At 48.3% G+C, this 14,144-nt stretch overlaps 1 protein-coding gene across 6 annotated transcripts in view; it reads left to right on the top strand.

Moving 5' to 3' along the window:
* Positions 1–14,144, top strand: part of Fry (FRY microtubule binding protein) — a 392,261-nt gene that overhangs the window by 124,406 nt on the left and 253,711 nt on the right. For 3 of the 6 annotated variants that reach the window (XM_036171966.1, XM_036171964.1, XM_036171963.1), the window contains exon 1: positions 13,092–13,930. The exons of 1 other annotated variant lie outside the window; for it this stretch is intronic. In XM_036171966.1, the coding sequence (XP_036027859.1) occupies positions 13,861–13,930 (70 nt within the window). In that variant the 5' untranslated portion in view covers positions 13,092–13,860. Of the gene's footprint in view, positions 1–13,091; positions 13,931–14,144 lie in introns of those variants that run through there. 2 more of the 6 variants (XM_036171965.1, XM_036171962.1) reach the window with 1 other exon arrangement.

Here is a 14,144-nt window from a genome sequence, read left to right as displayed (position 1 = left end):
TAGATAGATAGATAGATATAGATATGTGTATATATGTATAGACATATACATATGTCTATATAGATATATATATACACACATATATACTATTTATTTATTTGTATTTTATGTACATTGATGTTTTGCCTGCATGTATGTAGCAGTATGTCTGTGTGAGGGTGTCAGATCCCCTAGAACAGGAGTCAAAGACAGTTGTGAGTGCTGGGAATTGAACCTGGGTCCTCTGGAAGAGCAGCCAGTGCTCTTAATAGGCCTGAGTTTCTTAAACTTTGTATGCTCAAAACTCCTTTACACCTGAGAGACTAACAACTTCAAGTGTACAGGTATGTAAAATAGCTGTATCAATGGGGCATTGGCTGACGAGAGCATAAAAGAACTTATTTTAAAGCAGTGCTTTGATGAGCATCTCATTGACCAGTTTTAAAGAATACAGCAAATCTACATGCTAATGAGATGGTCCCCTAGAAGAGCAACCAGTGTTCTTAACTCTATCAAGTGGCTCACAACTGCCTGGAACTCTAGCTCCTGGGCTCAGCCCTTTAAGGAAAATTAGGGGCTGCAGTGCCATGCACGGAGCCAGGGTCACCTGTCAGTACCAGTGGCTCAGGAAGCCTCCCTTGGAACTGGTTGTTCTGCTCTAGACACATATTGTTGTCAACTAAAATCTATGAGAAAAGAGTCTCTTGGCTGAGTCTGTCTCTCCTCTGTGTGTGCGTGTACATGTGCCTGTGCGTGTGCGCGAAAACACATGTACACGCATATGTATACACATTGGTGCTTGTGGATACAGGCTCATTTTATGAAATCCAAAGAGGAATTTAGGCAAATGTTGGAATGGAAGAGCTTGGGACCGCCCTGGTAGCCCCCCCCCCTCTCAGTCTATGCAAACAGAGCCTGTTCTGAGACACCCTACAGGTGCTGTTCTTTGCATCCCCCTAGTCAGGCACAGGTGTGGATAAGGCCCGCACGGATTGAAAGAGCTCATGCTCTTGCAGATTTCCCCACGCCTACATTTCTTTACTCAGTAGCTCTCCCTAGGTAGTAGGTGATGGGATAAAGCAAGAAGTGAGTTTCACCCCTGGGGCCAGGCTTGTTTTAGTCTTTTAGGTTGTCTCTGGAATGCCTGGGCATTGCAGGTCCTAAGAAATGACAGTTGTTTTTGTTGTTGATGTTTGTCTCCCCCCACTCCCCCCCCCCCCCCCCCCGTTACAATGCAGACAGTTCACTGTTTTCCCAGTTTTTCTGTGTGCCAGGGGTGACAAGGCTACCTGGGTAGGAACAGAGTGTGCTGGGGGGGGGGGGGGGGGACTTGGCTGGTGCCGTTCCAGAATGGCCCTAGTTGTCTACCATTCTGCTGGATACCACAGAGTACACCACAGACTTGTAGTTGAAGACTAGTGACCACCCAGGGCCTGGGGAGATGCCTCAGATAACTGGCCCCTCTTGCAAATGACCCAGTTTCCACACAGCAGTGTTCACATAGCAGCTCACAACCAGTTCTGGGGGCTCTGATGCTGTCTTCCAGCCTCCACAGGCACTGTACACATAGGGTGCAGAGACACCACGTTTCACTACTTCAGATTCTCCGTCTACGAAATTCAAAAATGTTTCAGACCTTCCTGCAGCAGGAAGGTATATTAGCTAGCTGGCTGAGAATTGACAAGGAAAGCATCCATTTGGGACATTTTCAATGTCCAGCTAGATGGTTTGAGATGGTTTGTTCCAGTAAGGCTGGGCCTTCCCACTTTCCAGTGTCAGGAGAACGTTCTGGAACTTCACAGTCCCATCTTCCTCATTTCCAAGGGTTGCATATGTGGCATTCAAGGCAAGTTTAGATTTCAAAATTAGCTTCAGAAATCTCTGTCTATTGGGTCAATATTTTCATAATAACATATCCCTTTCTGTTGTGCAGGTTTTTTTTAAGCATTTGGTTTATACGAAGCAACTCACTGTTCTATTGTTTCTGTAGATCTATGGAAAATTCACTTGAATGATGCACCCCAAAACAAATATAAGTTATGCATTTAGGGTATTAAGAAAGAAGCTGCTGTAGCCACTAATAGGGGCTCACCTGCAAACTCCACCTTATAATTGCATATTAGTAATTAATTACTTGTTGGGCAGTGGTGGCTCACGCTTTTAATCCCCCAGCACTCAGGAGGCAGAGCCAGGCGGATCTCTGTGAGTTCGAGGCCAGCCTGGTCTACAGAGCAAGATCCAGGACAGGCACCAAAAACTACGCAGAGAACCCTGTCTTGAAAAACCAAAAAGAAAAAAAATTACTTTCTCAGCTAGCATGTTCTAGACTCTAACATATGTTCTATCCTAGATGGTGGTAATTCAGAAATGAAGGGGCATAACATTCTGCTTTCTTGTGAAGAGCATACAGTTCACTGGGGAGACAGGAAACTGAGTTCTGCCCTGTGCCTGATGCTTCTGTCCTCCACTCCTTCCCATGATAACCCCAACCCCTGTCTCTTTGCTCCAGCACCCATCATCTTTTTTATCCATCTGACAGTCTGGAGGAAGGGCATCCATCCCTCTTGGAAGAACAACCCTTCTTGTGTGGGGTTTGTAAGACCCCATTGTTCTTAAACATCTAGAAGGAAAGGAAACATCCACATGTATTAGCTGTGTTCCTTGGGCTGTCTTTGATTAGTCTCATAGTAATACTGTGATTGGGGAAGCTTGTTCCCATTGTACAGACAGATAAACCAACCCCCGGAAGCATCAGAGAGTTTTGAGACCACACCAGGACCAGCACTGGAAACCACCTTGCTCTTCTGCTGGAGCAGCCAACAGCTGCCATTGTTCAACATCTGGACTCTCACAAGGCAGACATCCGGCTGGAGGTGTGGACTTTGGCCCGGCTTTAGATCATGGTTCTCTGTGGTGTGGCAGGCAGGCATCTTTGTCTTGGAGCCTGACGTGAGGTGTTTTTGCCACTAGGTGGAGATGGAGCCACACCTCCTAGGGCAGGATGCAAATCAGAAGGCACCTGGTGACTAGCCTTCCCCAGAAAGAAGTACCTTAGTGAGGTGAAGTTACACACTTGTGCATGTCCAAGTGGCGTGTCAGCAGCTCATGTGTTCACAAGGCCACACACCTGCCTCTTTGCTCTGCTCTCACACATTTCTATCATTCCAGAAAGAAACCCCCTAACTATAAACCTGATTCCCCACACCCTTCCTGGTAGCCTTGGCAACAGCCAGTCAGCACCCTGTCTCAGTACCCTCACCTAGTCTGTATACTTCCTATAAATGAGTTCATAGAATCTGTGACTATGCTAGCAAGTTTTTGTCCACCTGGCACCAACCCAGACATAATTGGGAAGAGAGAAGCTCGCCTCCATCACACTGGCCTGTGGACATCTGTGGGGGCATCTCCTTAATCGCTGATTGGTGTGAGAGGGCCATCCTACTGTGGGCACTGTGTCTTTGGGTGAGTGGACCTGGGCTACATGAGGAAGGTAGCTGAGTAAGCCAGTACAAATGTTCCTCCGAGGTCTCTGCTTCAGTTCCTGCCTCCGGGTTCTCCAACACTCCAGGGCCAGAGATGGGCAGATCCCTGGAGTTCACTGGCCAGCCAGCAGGCTCAATCTGTGAACTCCATGTTCAATGAGATACCCTGTCTCAGAAAATAAGGTGGAAGGCCATAGAGGAGGACACCTGATGTCAGCCTCTGCCTTCCTTACATGTGCACACACATGCATGCACACAAACAGCCACAGACCACCCCAGACCACCCCAGACACCCACACACCCACACACAAAGGTTTACAGTGTAAAAACAGTGTGGAACCTCCTAGAATTGGTCTATCGAAGAAGAGAAGCCACTAGCCATTGATGAATGCTGTACTCTGGGACTGTGGTTTATAGGTGCCATGAAATTCACAGCGTACTCCAAATATCTAATGCTAAGGAAGAATACTAAGTGCCACGCTAATAATTTTTATACCCGTTGCATGCTGAAATCATAATGTTGTGGCATACTGGGTTAAAGAAAATATGGTATTGACATTTCCCATGGGTTGGGGATTTAGCTTAGTGGTAGAACGCTTGCCTAGCAAGCACAAGGCCCTGAGTTTGGTCCTCAGCTCTAAAAAAAAAAAAAAGAAATTTCCCACTTGTGTTTAGCTATTTGCCTGTAGTTGCTTAGATTTTAGAGTGCCATACATTGCTACATTGGGCATTGCTGGTCTCACATTGGGGCTCAGAGCCAATTCGAGTGGTATCCCATGACTAACAGGCATTGCTGCTAAAATTGCTGTGGTTCCGTAATTTCTGTTTCCTCATTAGTAGCAGTAGATTAAAAGCCAATGGAGAGAGGATTTGCTGTGTTCATCACAGGCTCACCTTGTGATTAATAACTATGTCATTATGAGAAAGGCCCGCTGTGGGATCTTCCTCCTGAAGGTCCAGGCACAGGCCACCTCCACGACCCTAACCCTGAGTCTTCAGCTACTGGGTGTTCTAATGAACACAGTATGCACTGTGTGAAGAGTGACATGCAGAGAGACGGGTTGATAGGCAAGGCTGGTGTCTAAGCAGAATTCCAAAGGGGAAAAAAGAGCTAATTGGGGAGAAAAGGAGGTGGAAAATAGTCTGGAGGCAGGGTGGAGCATCTCTCCGGCTGCAGTCCCACCCAGGCTGTATTTATCCAGGGGCGGGGATGGCATTTGGGAAAAATTCAGGCAAACCACAAGCACATTCCTGGAGCTGGTGGATGGCCATTCACAGAGCAGGACACCCCTGGTCTGTCCCTAGCCTGAACACTGACAGCCCAACAGGCTGGTGCCATGACCAGGAAGGTATCGAAGAGAACGGACCCTCTGCTCTCTTCCACGGCTGCATCTTGCCCTCAGAGAGCACCGAGTGTCGAGTGCTAGCATCCTGGGAGTAGCAACCTTCCCGGCCATAGTCTCTCCTTTGAGATGGTAAAACAACTTCATGTAAAGGGCAGATAGGGAAGCATTTTGTGCATTTCATAGAAGGGAAAGAGGAGCTCAAATCTGTAGGTAGATGATTGTAGCTTGTAGGGTAGGATCTGCCCCTGAAGTGGGGTTTTCTTCTGGTTAATTCTAGCCACTAAGGGTTAGAATCTTGCTCCACCACCCCCCCCCCCCCCCCCTGCATTTCCTCAGGCTTCTCCTGGTGACCTCACCCAGCCTGCCTGTCTGCAAAGCCCATTACTCTCCTCTCCCCTCTGACTGTGTCGCTGAGCTTGGCAGTTGGAACCTCTCTCCCCACCAGCCTCTGAGCTGAACAGCCTTCCCTGGTCCAGTTTCTGATGGCCCCACCCTCCTACACAAAGCGGGGACTGTTACTCACATAGGTTGGCCATGTCCCACCCTCTCTGAAAACATGCCGTCCAAGACTCTCTGTCCTACAGAGCTGAGTTGTCAGTAACATACCCTCTCCAGTGCGTCTGAACCCTGCCTAGAGCGGACAGGCTGAAACCCACTCTCCTCCAGCTCGACACCCCCCCCCCCCCCGTCCCACAAGGTGGGGCCTGGGGTTCAGCACCAGGAAGCTTTGTGGAGACTGAAGAAAAAGTGCTTTGAGAGGTGGACATGGCTCCTCAAAGTGTCAGTTCCGGAGGGCGTGATACTGTCTGCGCGTTCAAGTCCCTCAGCCCCACTGTCCATCAGCTCCACGAGGACAACCTGGCTTCAGCCATTTCTACATACCTTGAGTTTATCGCAGTTCCTTAGTATCCAGTTCTATCAGTTCCTCTAAGCCAAGCAGAGCGCTCTCACATCGCCTTGTTCATTTCGCAGTAGACCACGTGCTTGCTTCAATATTGATTTATCTTCCTTACCAACACCCCGGTTTTGCAGTTCTAGGGCCAGCTTCTCTTACCAGCCAGCCGGTGTGTGCCTTCATGGATACCTTGAACACTTGCCTTATCCAACACGCATTGAGAATGTGGGCTTGTTGCCAGAAATTAAGTCCTATAATTTATCACTCAATATGCGGTTTTCCTCTTGTTCTGATTCCCCTCCCCCCACCCCCACATATGGAATACTCAAATGTCAGCACAGAAATAGTGAGATGGTCTTAGAGAAATAACTTGCCCAGGATCATAGCACGAGGTCCAAATGAGAAGCAGAGGAAGACTTCCTAATCCCTGTTTTCAAAGTCTTGTTCCTAACACTGTAAATGTGCAATCACATGCAGAAGGAAGGTGTCACAGCGTATGTGAAGTGTGAGTATTACATCAGTTCCTTTCTGATGCTGTGAGACAACACCATGGCCAGAAACATCTTTTGAAACGGTTTATTTTGGCTCATGGTTCCAAAGGGTTAGTGCCTGTGACAGCGTGGCAGCAGGTGGCTAGAGCGACAAGCTGGCTGATCACAACTGAAGCCACAAGTAGAAAATGAACTGGAAGCAGGCCAGGGCTACGAACCCCCAAAGTCCCAACGGGGTTGCACTTCCTTCAGCAAGGCTGCACCTCCTGAAGGTTCCATGACTTCCCTAAATAGCGCCATCCGGCTGGGAACCCAGGGTTCAAATACCCGAGTCTGTGGGGGACACGTTTTCACTTAAACTGCCAAAAGTAAGTAGTAAGTGTATAGACAAATCGACTGCTTGAGCAGAAGTTCGGTTCCCAGCATCCACATGGTGGCTCACAACCATGTGGAACTACAGTTCCGGAGGATCCAGTGCCCTTTCCTGGCCTCCTTGGACACCAGCCACACATAGTGCTCCTGCGTACACATAGATGCAAACAAAATACCCACATATTTATAGAAACTAAAATCTTTTAAAAATAAAAAGCTGCACACACACAGGTGTAGATGGGTACACACACGTTGCCTTAGTGGCCATCAGGGACTGCAGCGGGCAGGGGTCCCTCCCTGTGCAGCAGACAGCACCCCTTTCTCCGGCTTCTCCTCCTCTGACTGTAGGCTTGTAGGGACAGTTTGCACCTGCCACTTGCCTGAGTGCTCACTGACTCGAAGGATCCTGTGAGCTGCTTTAGTTGACAGACCAGGAAACTGAGGTGAGGAGATGCCCGGCAGCTTCGCTGACAGTGCACCGGTGTGAAAAGCGCAGACTCAACTTTGGCATATGGTGCCCTACCTACGCCCTGTTTCTAATTCATAGATTCTGGATATCTTTTTTTTTTTTTTTTAGTCCTAATTCAGTGTCTGGAGCAGGGTCTGCAGAGAGGCTCAATTCTCCTTTCCCAGGGTGGAAGCCTGAGGTAGCTGGTACCCTAGTTCCCGTTTATTTTATTGCTGTTCCTAGGGCAGTCCAAGAGGTGCCCAGCCGCTGTGTCTCTGGTTCAGCTTAGTCCCTGTGATACAATGTAGCCTGAGGCTGTTAAGTGCTCAGTAATTGTCACCTTGGGGAGCAATAGGCATATGGAGGGCTGGTCCCTGTGCTCACAGGAAATGAGATGGATCACCCTTTCCCTCCCTTCTGCTGTCTTTTTCCTCGGAGTCTTTATTGCCTTATGAGTAGGGAGACTTCCCAGTGCACGAGCCCCACATCTAGTTCATGTGTCCTGCTGCCCGTTTCCCTATAAAAGCCCTTCGCAGAGGAGCTGGGTAAAGAGGCATTTCAAACTGGGCTCTGCTGCTATTTTTAAAATGAAAACCATTTCAGAAAACATGATTTTCCTTGTTTGTGTCTGAATCTACTCAACAACAAACTCTGCCTTAATGAAATTCTGTTGCATTCAGAAAAGTTAAATGTATTTCAGTTCACTGGGAAAAAAAAAAAAAAAAACTATTCCCAGTGGGGAGGAATGAAACCAGTGTTTTCAATGGTCACAAATAGAGTTCTGCGCATCTTTGTGCCAGACAGTTGGGGTTTTCAGGGGCAGGTCCCCACTCCTGACGCTGACCCTGCAGCATCCTATGGATGCTTTCACAGGTTCCCCTAGTTAAAGTCTCTTAGCTCGATGGATCAGCAAACGCTGCATTTAAAATGGGTCAGAGAAAAGTTTACCAGTTATTCCAACACTTGGTTCTTAGGCTATATCTCTTTGTGGGGCTTCTTTTTCCTTCCCCCAGGTAAGAAAAAAAAAATGATGACTCAGTTGTGGAACGCGTGCCCAACACGCCTCAGGCCCTGAGTTTGATCCCCAGTACTGCAAAATGATGGTGGTGGTGGGGGGGGAACTGGGAAATGAAATCTGACCTTGTCATCACTGAGATCAGCTCATGCTATTTTAACTCAATCTAGGCAATGCTTAATTGGCCTCAGAATAGATTTGTGGTTGTTTGTTTGTTTGTTTTTCAAGATAGGGTTTCTCTGTATATGTAGCCCTGGCTGTTATGAAACTCACTCTACAAACCAGGCTGGCCTTGAACCTGGAGATCCGCCTGCCTCTCTGCCTCCCCAGTGCTGGGATTAAAGGTGTGCTCCACCACCGCCCTGCTGAGAACAGATGTTTTTTTAAAGAATACATTTACTTGATGACCTACAGGTATGTTTGGAGGTCAGGCATCAATTTAGGTACAGGAGCTGATTCCTTCCTTCCACCCTGTGGATTCTGGGATTGGATCTCGGGTTACCAGGCTTAGCGGCAAGCATCCTTACTCACTGAGCCATGCTGCCGGCCCCTCAGAACAGTGATGGCGTGATGTATAAGCATGAGACTATAGCATGCATCAGACTTCTTTGGATTTGACCCTGCTGAGCAAAAACTGATAAGGCGGCTTTTGTACTTTTGTTCTTTGGGCTGCTTTTGAAGCATCTCTCCTGCCTAACTTTGTGACAGTGACCGCTCATGGTCCTCACCTGCACCTGTCCACAGGGAAAGGTAACACACTCCACCCCAAGCCAGTCAACTCAGCCAGATGCTTGGAAACCACTGGGTAGTGGTTTCTGAGGTAGGCAAGCATCCAGATGGCCTAGCTTTGTTCTCCAGGTTTACTTTTTTAAGGCCACATATTTTAGCCTCAAGAAATTGTCCAAAATGGTAGGAAAGCATAAATAAGATAGGAATTAAGCTACAAACTCACTATACTTTTGTTACATTTATTTTAGTGTGTGTGTGTGTGTGTGTGTGTGTGTGTGTGTGTGTGTGTATAAATCAGAAAACAACTTGTGAGACTTGGTTCTCTCCTTCCACCACATGGGTCCAAGGGATCAAACTCAGGTCACCAGGCTTGGTGATAGTCACCTTTTCCAGCAGAGCTGACTAACTGGCCCCTCACTGTGCCAGTTAACACACCTATCTCTAGAGGTAGCGCGTAACTGTCAATAGGTAAGAAGAGTGTGTCCACTTAGCCACTAACGTGTTGTTTCCTGCCTGAGGACCGAGTGCAGGGGTGTGGGGTGTGAGTAGGGGGGTGGGGGGGGGGCAGCTGTTGTGGAGGGGAGAAGCAGACCACTGTAACAGGGGTGAATGCAGGAGAACTGCAAGAGGCATCCATTCTGAGATTTAGTCCAAGTACCCTCTGCTTCCCCCATCCTGCACCGTCACTCAGTGAGGACACTGGGGACATATTGATCACTCCCTTCTCTCTCAAAAAAACTGAGTACCGGTTCCTTCTGTGCCGCTCAGCATTCCACCTGCCCATACCTGTGTGTCTTCATCATAAGATATACACTGTGCTGCATGACTGAGTCCTCAGCCCATGCCATCCTACAGCAGGGTAGGCAAAGCCCTTTCTACCCTTGACATGGAGAGCAGAGTCCAGCTGGACCTTCTCTGCAGCCATCTGACCTCCACTCTGGGTCATGAGTCCCCGTAGAGACACAGCCTGTACAGCAAATCAGATTACTGTGAAAAAGAGTGGCATCTTTCTCTCTGCTCTTCAGGGGACCGCAAAGCCCAGGGGAGCAATTCTTCATCCAGGAGAAAGCCGAGGACGTGGGCGACGACTAGGCTGTGAGCTATCAGGGGCTCTGGGCATCTCTTCCTGAACTTTCCCTAGGGAAGGTGATTCTTATCTCACGTTATAACTGAAAGTGGTGAGAATGATGCTCATAACTTAACAAATGATAGTACAAGCCAGACAGACATCCGTTGGGTCAGCTCTGTGACTCTTACCTGACGCTTCTTTAAGCCTCAACTTTCTCATCTAGAAAATGGACCACTCATAGTCCCCATCTTGTAGGTTTGAAGTGAGGATTAAATATGATTTTTTGTTTGTTTGTTTGTTTGTTTTGTTTCTCGAGACAGGGTTTCTCAGTAGCTTTTGGAGCCTGTCCTGGACTAGCTCTGTAGCCCAGGCTGGCCTCGAACTCACAGAGATCCACCTGCCTCTGCCTCCCGAGTGCTGGGATTACAGGCATGCACCACCATCGCCCAGCTAAATATGATTTTTAAACGTGTATTTTTAGCACAGAATTTATGTCCCGTGAATGTAGGTGGTCTTGTCAATGGCTAGCCTGTGTCTCAGGCTACTTTCTGCCCACCCCCACACTCTCCCACCCCCACACTCTCCCCCCCCCACACTCTCCCACCCCCACCCCCCCACACTCTCCCACCCCCACACTCTCCCACCCCCACACTCTCCCACCCCCACCCCCCACACTCTCCCACTCCCCCACACTCTCCCACCCCCACACTCTCCCACCACCCCCACTCTCCCACCCCCTCCAATCTTGGATACCATTGCTGGCTGTCCTCCACGTCCCTCTTATCTCTCAGCCCCCAGTGGCTGTCCACTGTCTAGTCTCTGAGACTTCTAAGCCCCCGACTGAGCCTTCACTTTCAGAGCTGAGATAGCCAGAGGTCATATGAAATGACAATTGAAGTCAGGAAGCCAGCCAGGGACACATTCTGATTTTATTGTTTTACTTCAAAGCATCTTTGTCTAGGCGCCCACAGTTTTTTGTTTTGTGTTTTAATAAGCCATTTCCCCAAGAGCAAGGTGACAAAGGGTTGCAGTTCAGTCCCTGCTTGTAGCAGGTTTCACTGCCTTTGATTCGTCAGTCTTTGAGCGGATCAAAGGCCTCTTCTGCTCACTTAGGATCTATATTCTCTTTTTTAAAAGTTGTTTATTTTTATTTTATGTGCACTGGTGTTCTGCCTGCATATATGTCTGTGTGAGGGTGTCGGGTCTCCTGGAATTGGAGTTACAGACGGTCGTGAGCTGCCATGTGGGTGCTGGGAATTGAACCCTAGGTCCTCAGGAAGAGCAGTCAATGCTCTTAACCGCTGAGCCATCTCTCCAGCACAATATATATCCACTGTAAAGGTGCTAAAATAAATAATTGGGGCCTGATAATAACAGCCCATTCACTCTTCACAGGGAAAATTAAATGCTGTTAATTCTTTCTTCTAAATAGCTTTAAGTTTTTATCATTAGTGTCCTTTGAAATACATATGAGTGGAATTCTTGACTAGGTAGTATGTTCATAGTACCACTGAGAAGTTTTTTAAAAGTCAATTGGGATTTTTCTAAACAATTTATTCATTTCTACTTTATGTGTACTAAGGTGTGTTTTGCAGACATGCTTGTCTGTAAACCCTGCATGCAGTACCTGTAGGGACCAGAAGAGGGCATTGCACCCCTGGAACCCAAGTAACAGATGGTTGTGAACTGCCATGTGGGGACTGGAGACTGAACCTGGGTCCTCTGGAAGAACAGCTCAGCCATCTCTCAAGTCCCAAATTAAAAATTTTAAAAATGTATATATTTAAGTCTGGATGTGGTGGCATTCGCCTTTAATCCCGGAGCTCCAGAGGCAGAGGCAGGTGCATCTTCTGTACGTTCAAGACCAGCCTGGTCTACATCGTGAGTTCCAGGACAGCCAGGGAGACATAAAGACCCTGTCTCAAAACAAACAAATATTTAGAGCAGCAATATACAAGAGCGTGTTTGCTTGTTACAATGACCCCAACCTGCTGTTCCTCGATAATTACAATTGGTGTTCAAAAACATTCCCTCTAATTCACAGAAATGGTTTTACCTCAGAGTTCAGTATAATAAAAGCAATGAATAAAATAACAAGTTAGTTCAGTAAGTAATAAAATGCAACAGTGTACTATGTGCAGGATACTGGGTTGACCTTTTCTCATTAGGTCATGTACTCTTTCTGAAAACCACAGGGGTGGGTGCACTGATTATGCCCACTATATAGACGAAGAACTAAGGGTTAGTCAAGTTAATCATTTCCCTGAGGCTACAATGCTAGGGAGTTGGTACCCGGTGGGAACTGGGACCTTGAGAGATCCAATGTAGCATTCATTCCGTTCCCCTGTGGCCTGTTCATCCCCTAACATGGGGAAAGTGCCAACCCAGTCATTAATGGATATTTTTGAAGGAAAACCTTCCAATCCTGCTTTACATAGAGCCTATACGTTCTCTGAAGCTGATAAAAGAAAATGAGCTCATCCCTAAAGTATGCATATGAATTAGCAGGACTTTGGCCTGATGACTGACTTCAGAGGCTAAAACCCTGCCAGCTGGGTCGGGTTTGAGAGTGGGTTAAGTGCACGGTTTGCTGGTAAACTAGGACATTTCTAGAAGTGCCATTTAGTTTGATTTTTGGAAGGTTTTTGCCTAAAATATAAAAATTATATTATCATCTTTCCTTTCATTTCTCAAATGAATTAATAAACTAGGAAGTCTGGTCGTGTTGGGTTGTGGGGTGAAGTTTGCACATTTGTGTGGGGGGGTGGGGGCCTAAATAATTATTACATAGTCATTTTATTGGAAACTCTCAATCATAAATATACTAGGGAGAGGAGGACCCAGTGCCTTACTAGATGACGGTCAAGCATCACCCTGATAGAGCATAACCAGTCATTATTAAAATACACTACTCTTATTTAATCCTCCCACCGAGCGTAATAATAACGTGAAACAAAGCTGACTGGAATCGGGATACGATAGCAAGGATTCATGAAGGAGAAGGCAGGATCCTGACGCCTTTGCGTCCTAGCTTCCTCCTGCTTATGAAACTAGGTGTATTGGCCTGTGTGATTCTTAGAAATGACTGCATGAAGAACCCGGTCCATGGTGGAATCCCGGCGTTCCACAGACAAGCGGATTAAGCTTGTGTACCTTCCCTTCCGGCGCACGCGTTGGAGCTCCGGTACCCCTCAAAAAAAGCCTGCATCGCACAAAACGCAGATTCCCGTCTGCTCATCACAGAGAGGGAAGGAAAGGCCAGGCAGACGTCTGGCTTCTCGGCTGAAGCGAGGCTGACTGATCCCCCACACACACACACACATACACCCCTCCCCAAACGCTGCTGCATCCAAATGCAAGGGTGCAGCTGGCTTACCGCAGAGTGCCGCAGTTGAGTGTCTTCAGAGACAGACACTAGGGGAAAGCGCAGCCCGAGCACACCCGGGGCCGCCGCCTGCCAACCTTTCTGCACTGAGGAGCCAGCCCCAGGCAGCTGGCAAATTTCTCCGTCCCTGGGGCTGGCTGGAGGTGGAGGCTGGGTGGGTGCTCAGGTTGGGAAAGGCAGGGGCTGGGGGCGGGGCTTCAGCCCATCCCTCGGCAGGGGGCTGCAGGGTGGGCAGCTAGGAGGCCCAGACGGCCTGGCCGCCCCTGCACAGCAGCTCCCGGTGCAGGTGGGGACATCGTGCTATCGTACCTGGCTGTGGCTGAGCATGTGGGCGGCCGGAGGCAGGCGGGGCCGCAGGCATTGCCGCTCATGTCAGCTCTGAAATGAAAGCCGCTGCGGCCTCTGCCTCTGAAGGCTTGCAAGGGAGATCAGCACCCAGCAAATAAGAAGCCAGCCCTGGCCCCCGGAGGAGGAGGAGGAAGAGGAGGAGAGGCTGAGCATCCCTCTCCCGGTGCCCTTTAAATGAGGAGTGTGCCTCTTTGCTTCTGACCCTCGCTTGCATCACTAACCTGTGACAGGCACATCTCCACGCCCGCCCGGTACCTGCACCTCCAACAGCAGCTTGCCGTCCTCTTTGTATGCGGCAGACATGGCCAGCCAGCAGGATTCCGGCTTCTTTGAAATCAGTATCAAATATTTACTGAAATCCTGGAGTAACGGTGAGTAATAGAAAATGAGCTTTTTGTTGTTTTGTTTTCTGGGTGCTGCTAAGGTTGGAGAAATCAGATCTCAACCGGACACATATGTTTGTGAGCTGAGGAACTTTCTCTCTCTCTCTCTCTCTCTCTCTCTCTCTCTCTCTCTCTCTCTCTCTCTCTCTCTCTCCTTCCATCTGCTGTGGAAATCAAAACGTCAGAGTCTGAACTAGCCTTG

Source organism: Onychomys torridus, chromosome 22, assembly GCF_903995425.1.
Source record: "Onychomys torridus chromosome 22, mOncTor1.1, whole genome shotgun sequence".
NCBI lineage: Eukaryota > Metazoa > Chordata > Mammalia > Rodentia > Cricetidae > Onychomys > Onychomys torridus.
Note: the sequence above shows the minus strand (reverse complement) of the source record. Positions and strands in the feature narration are given on the sequence as shown.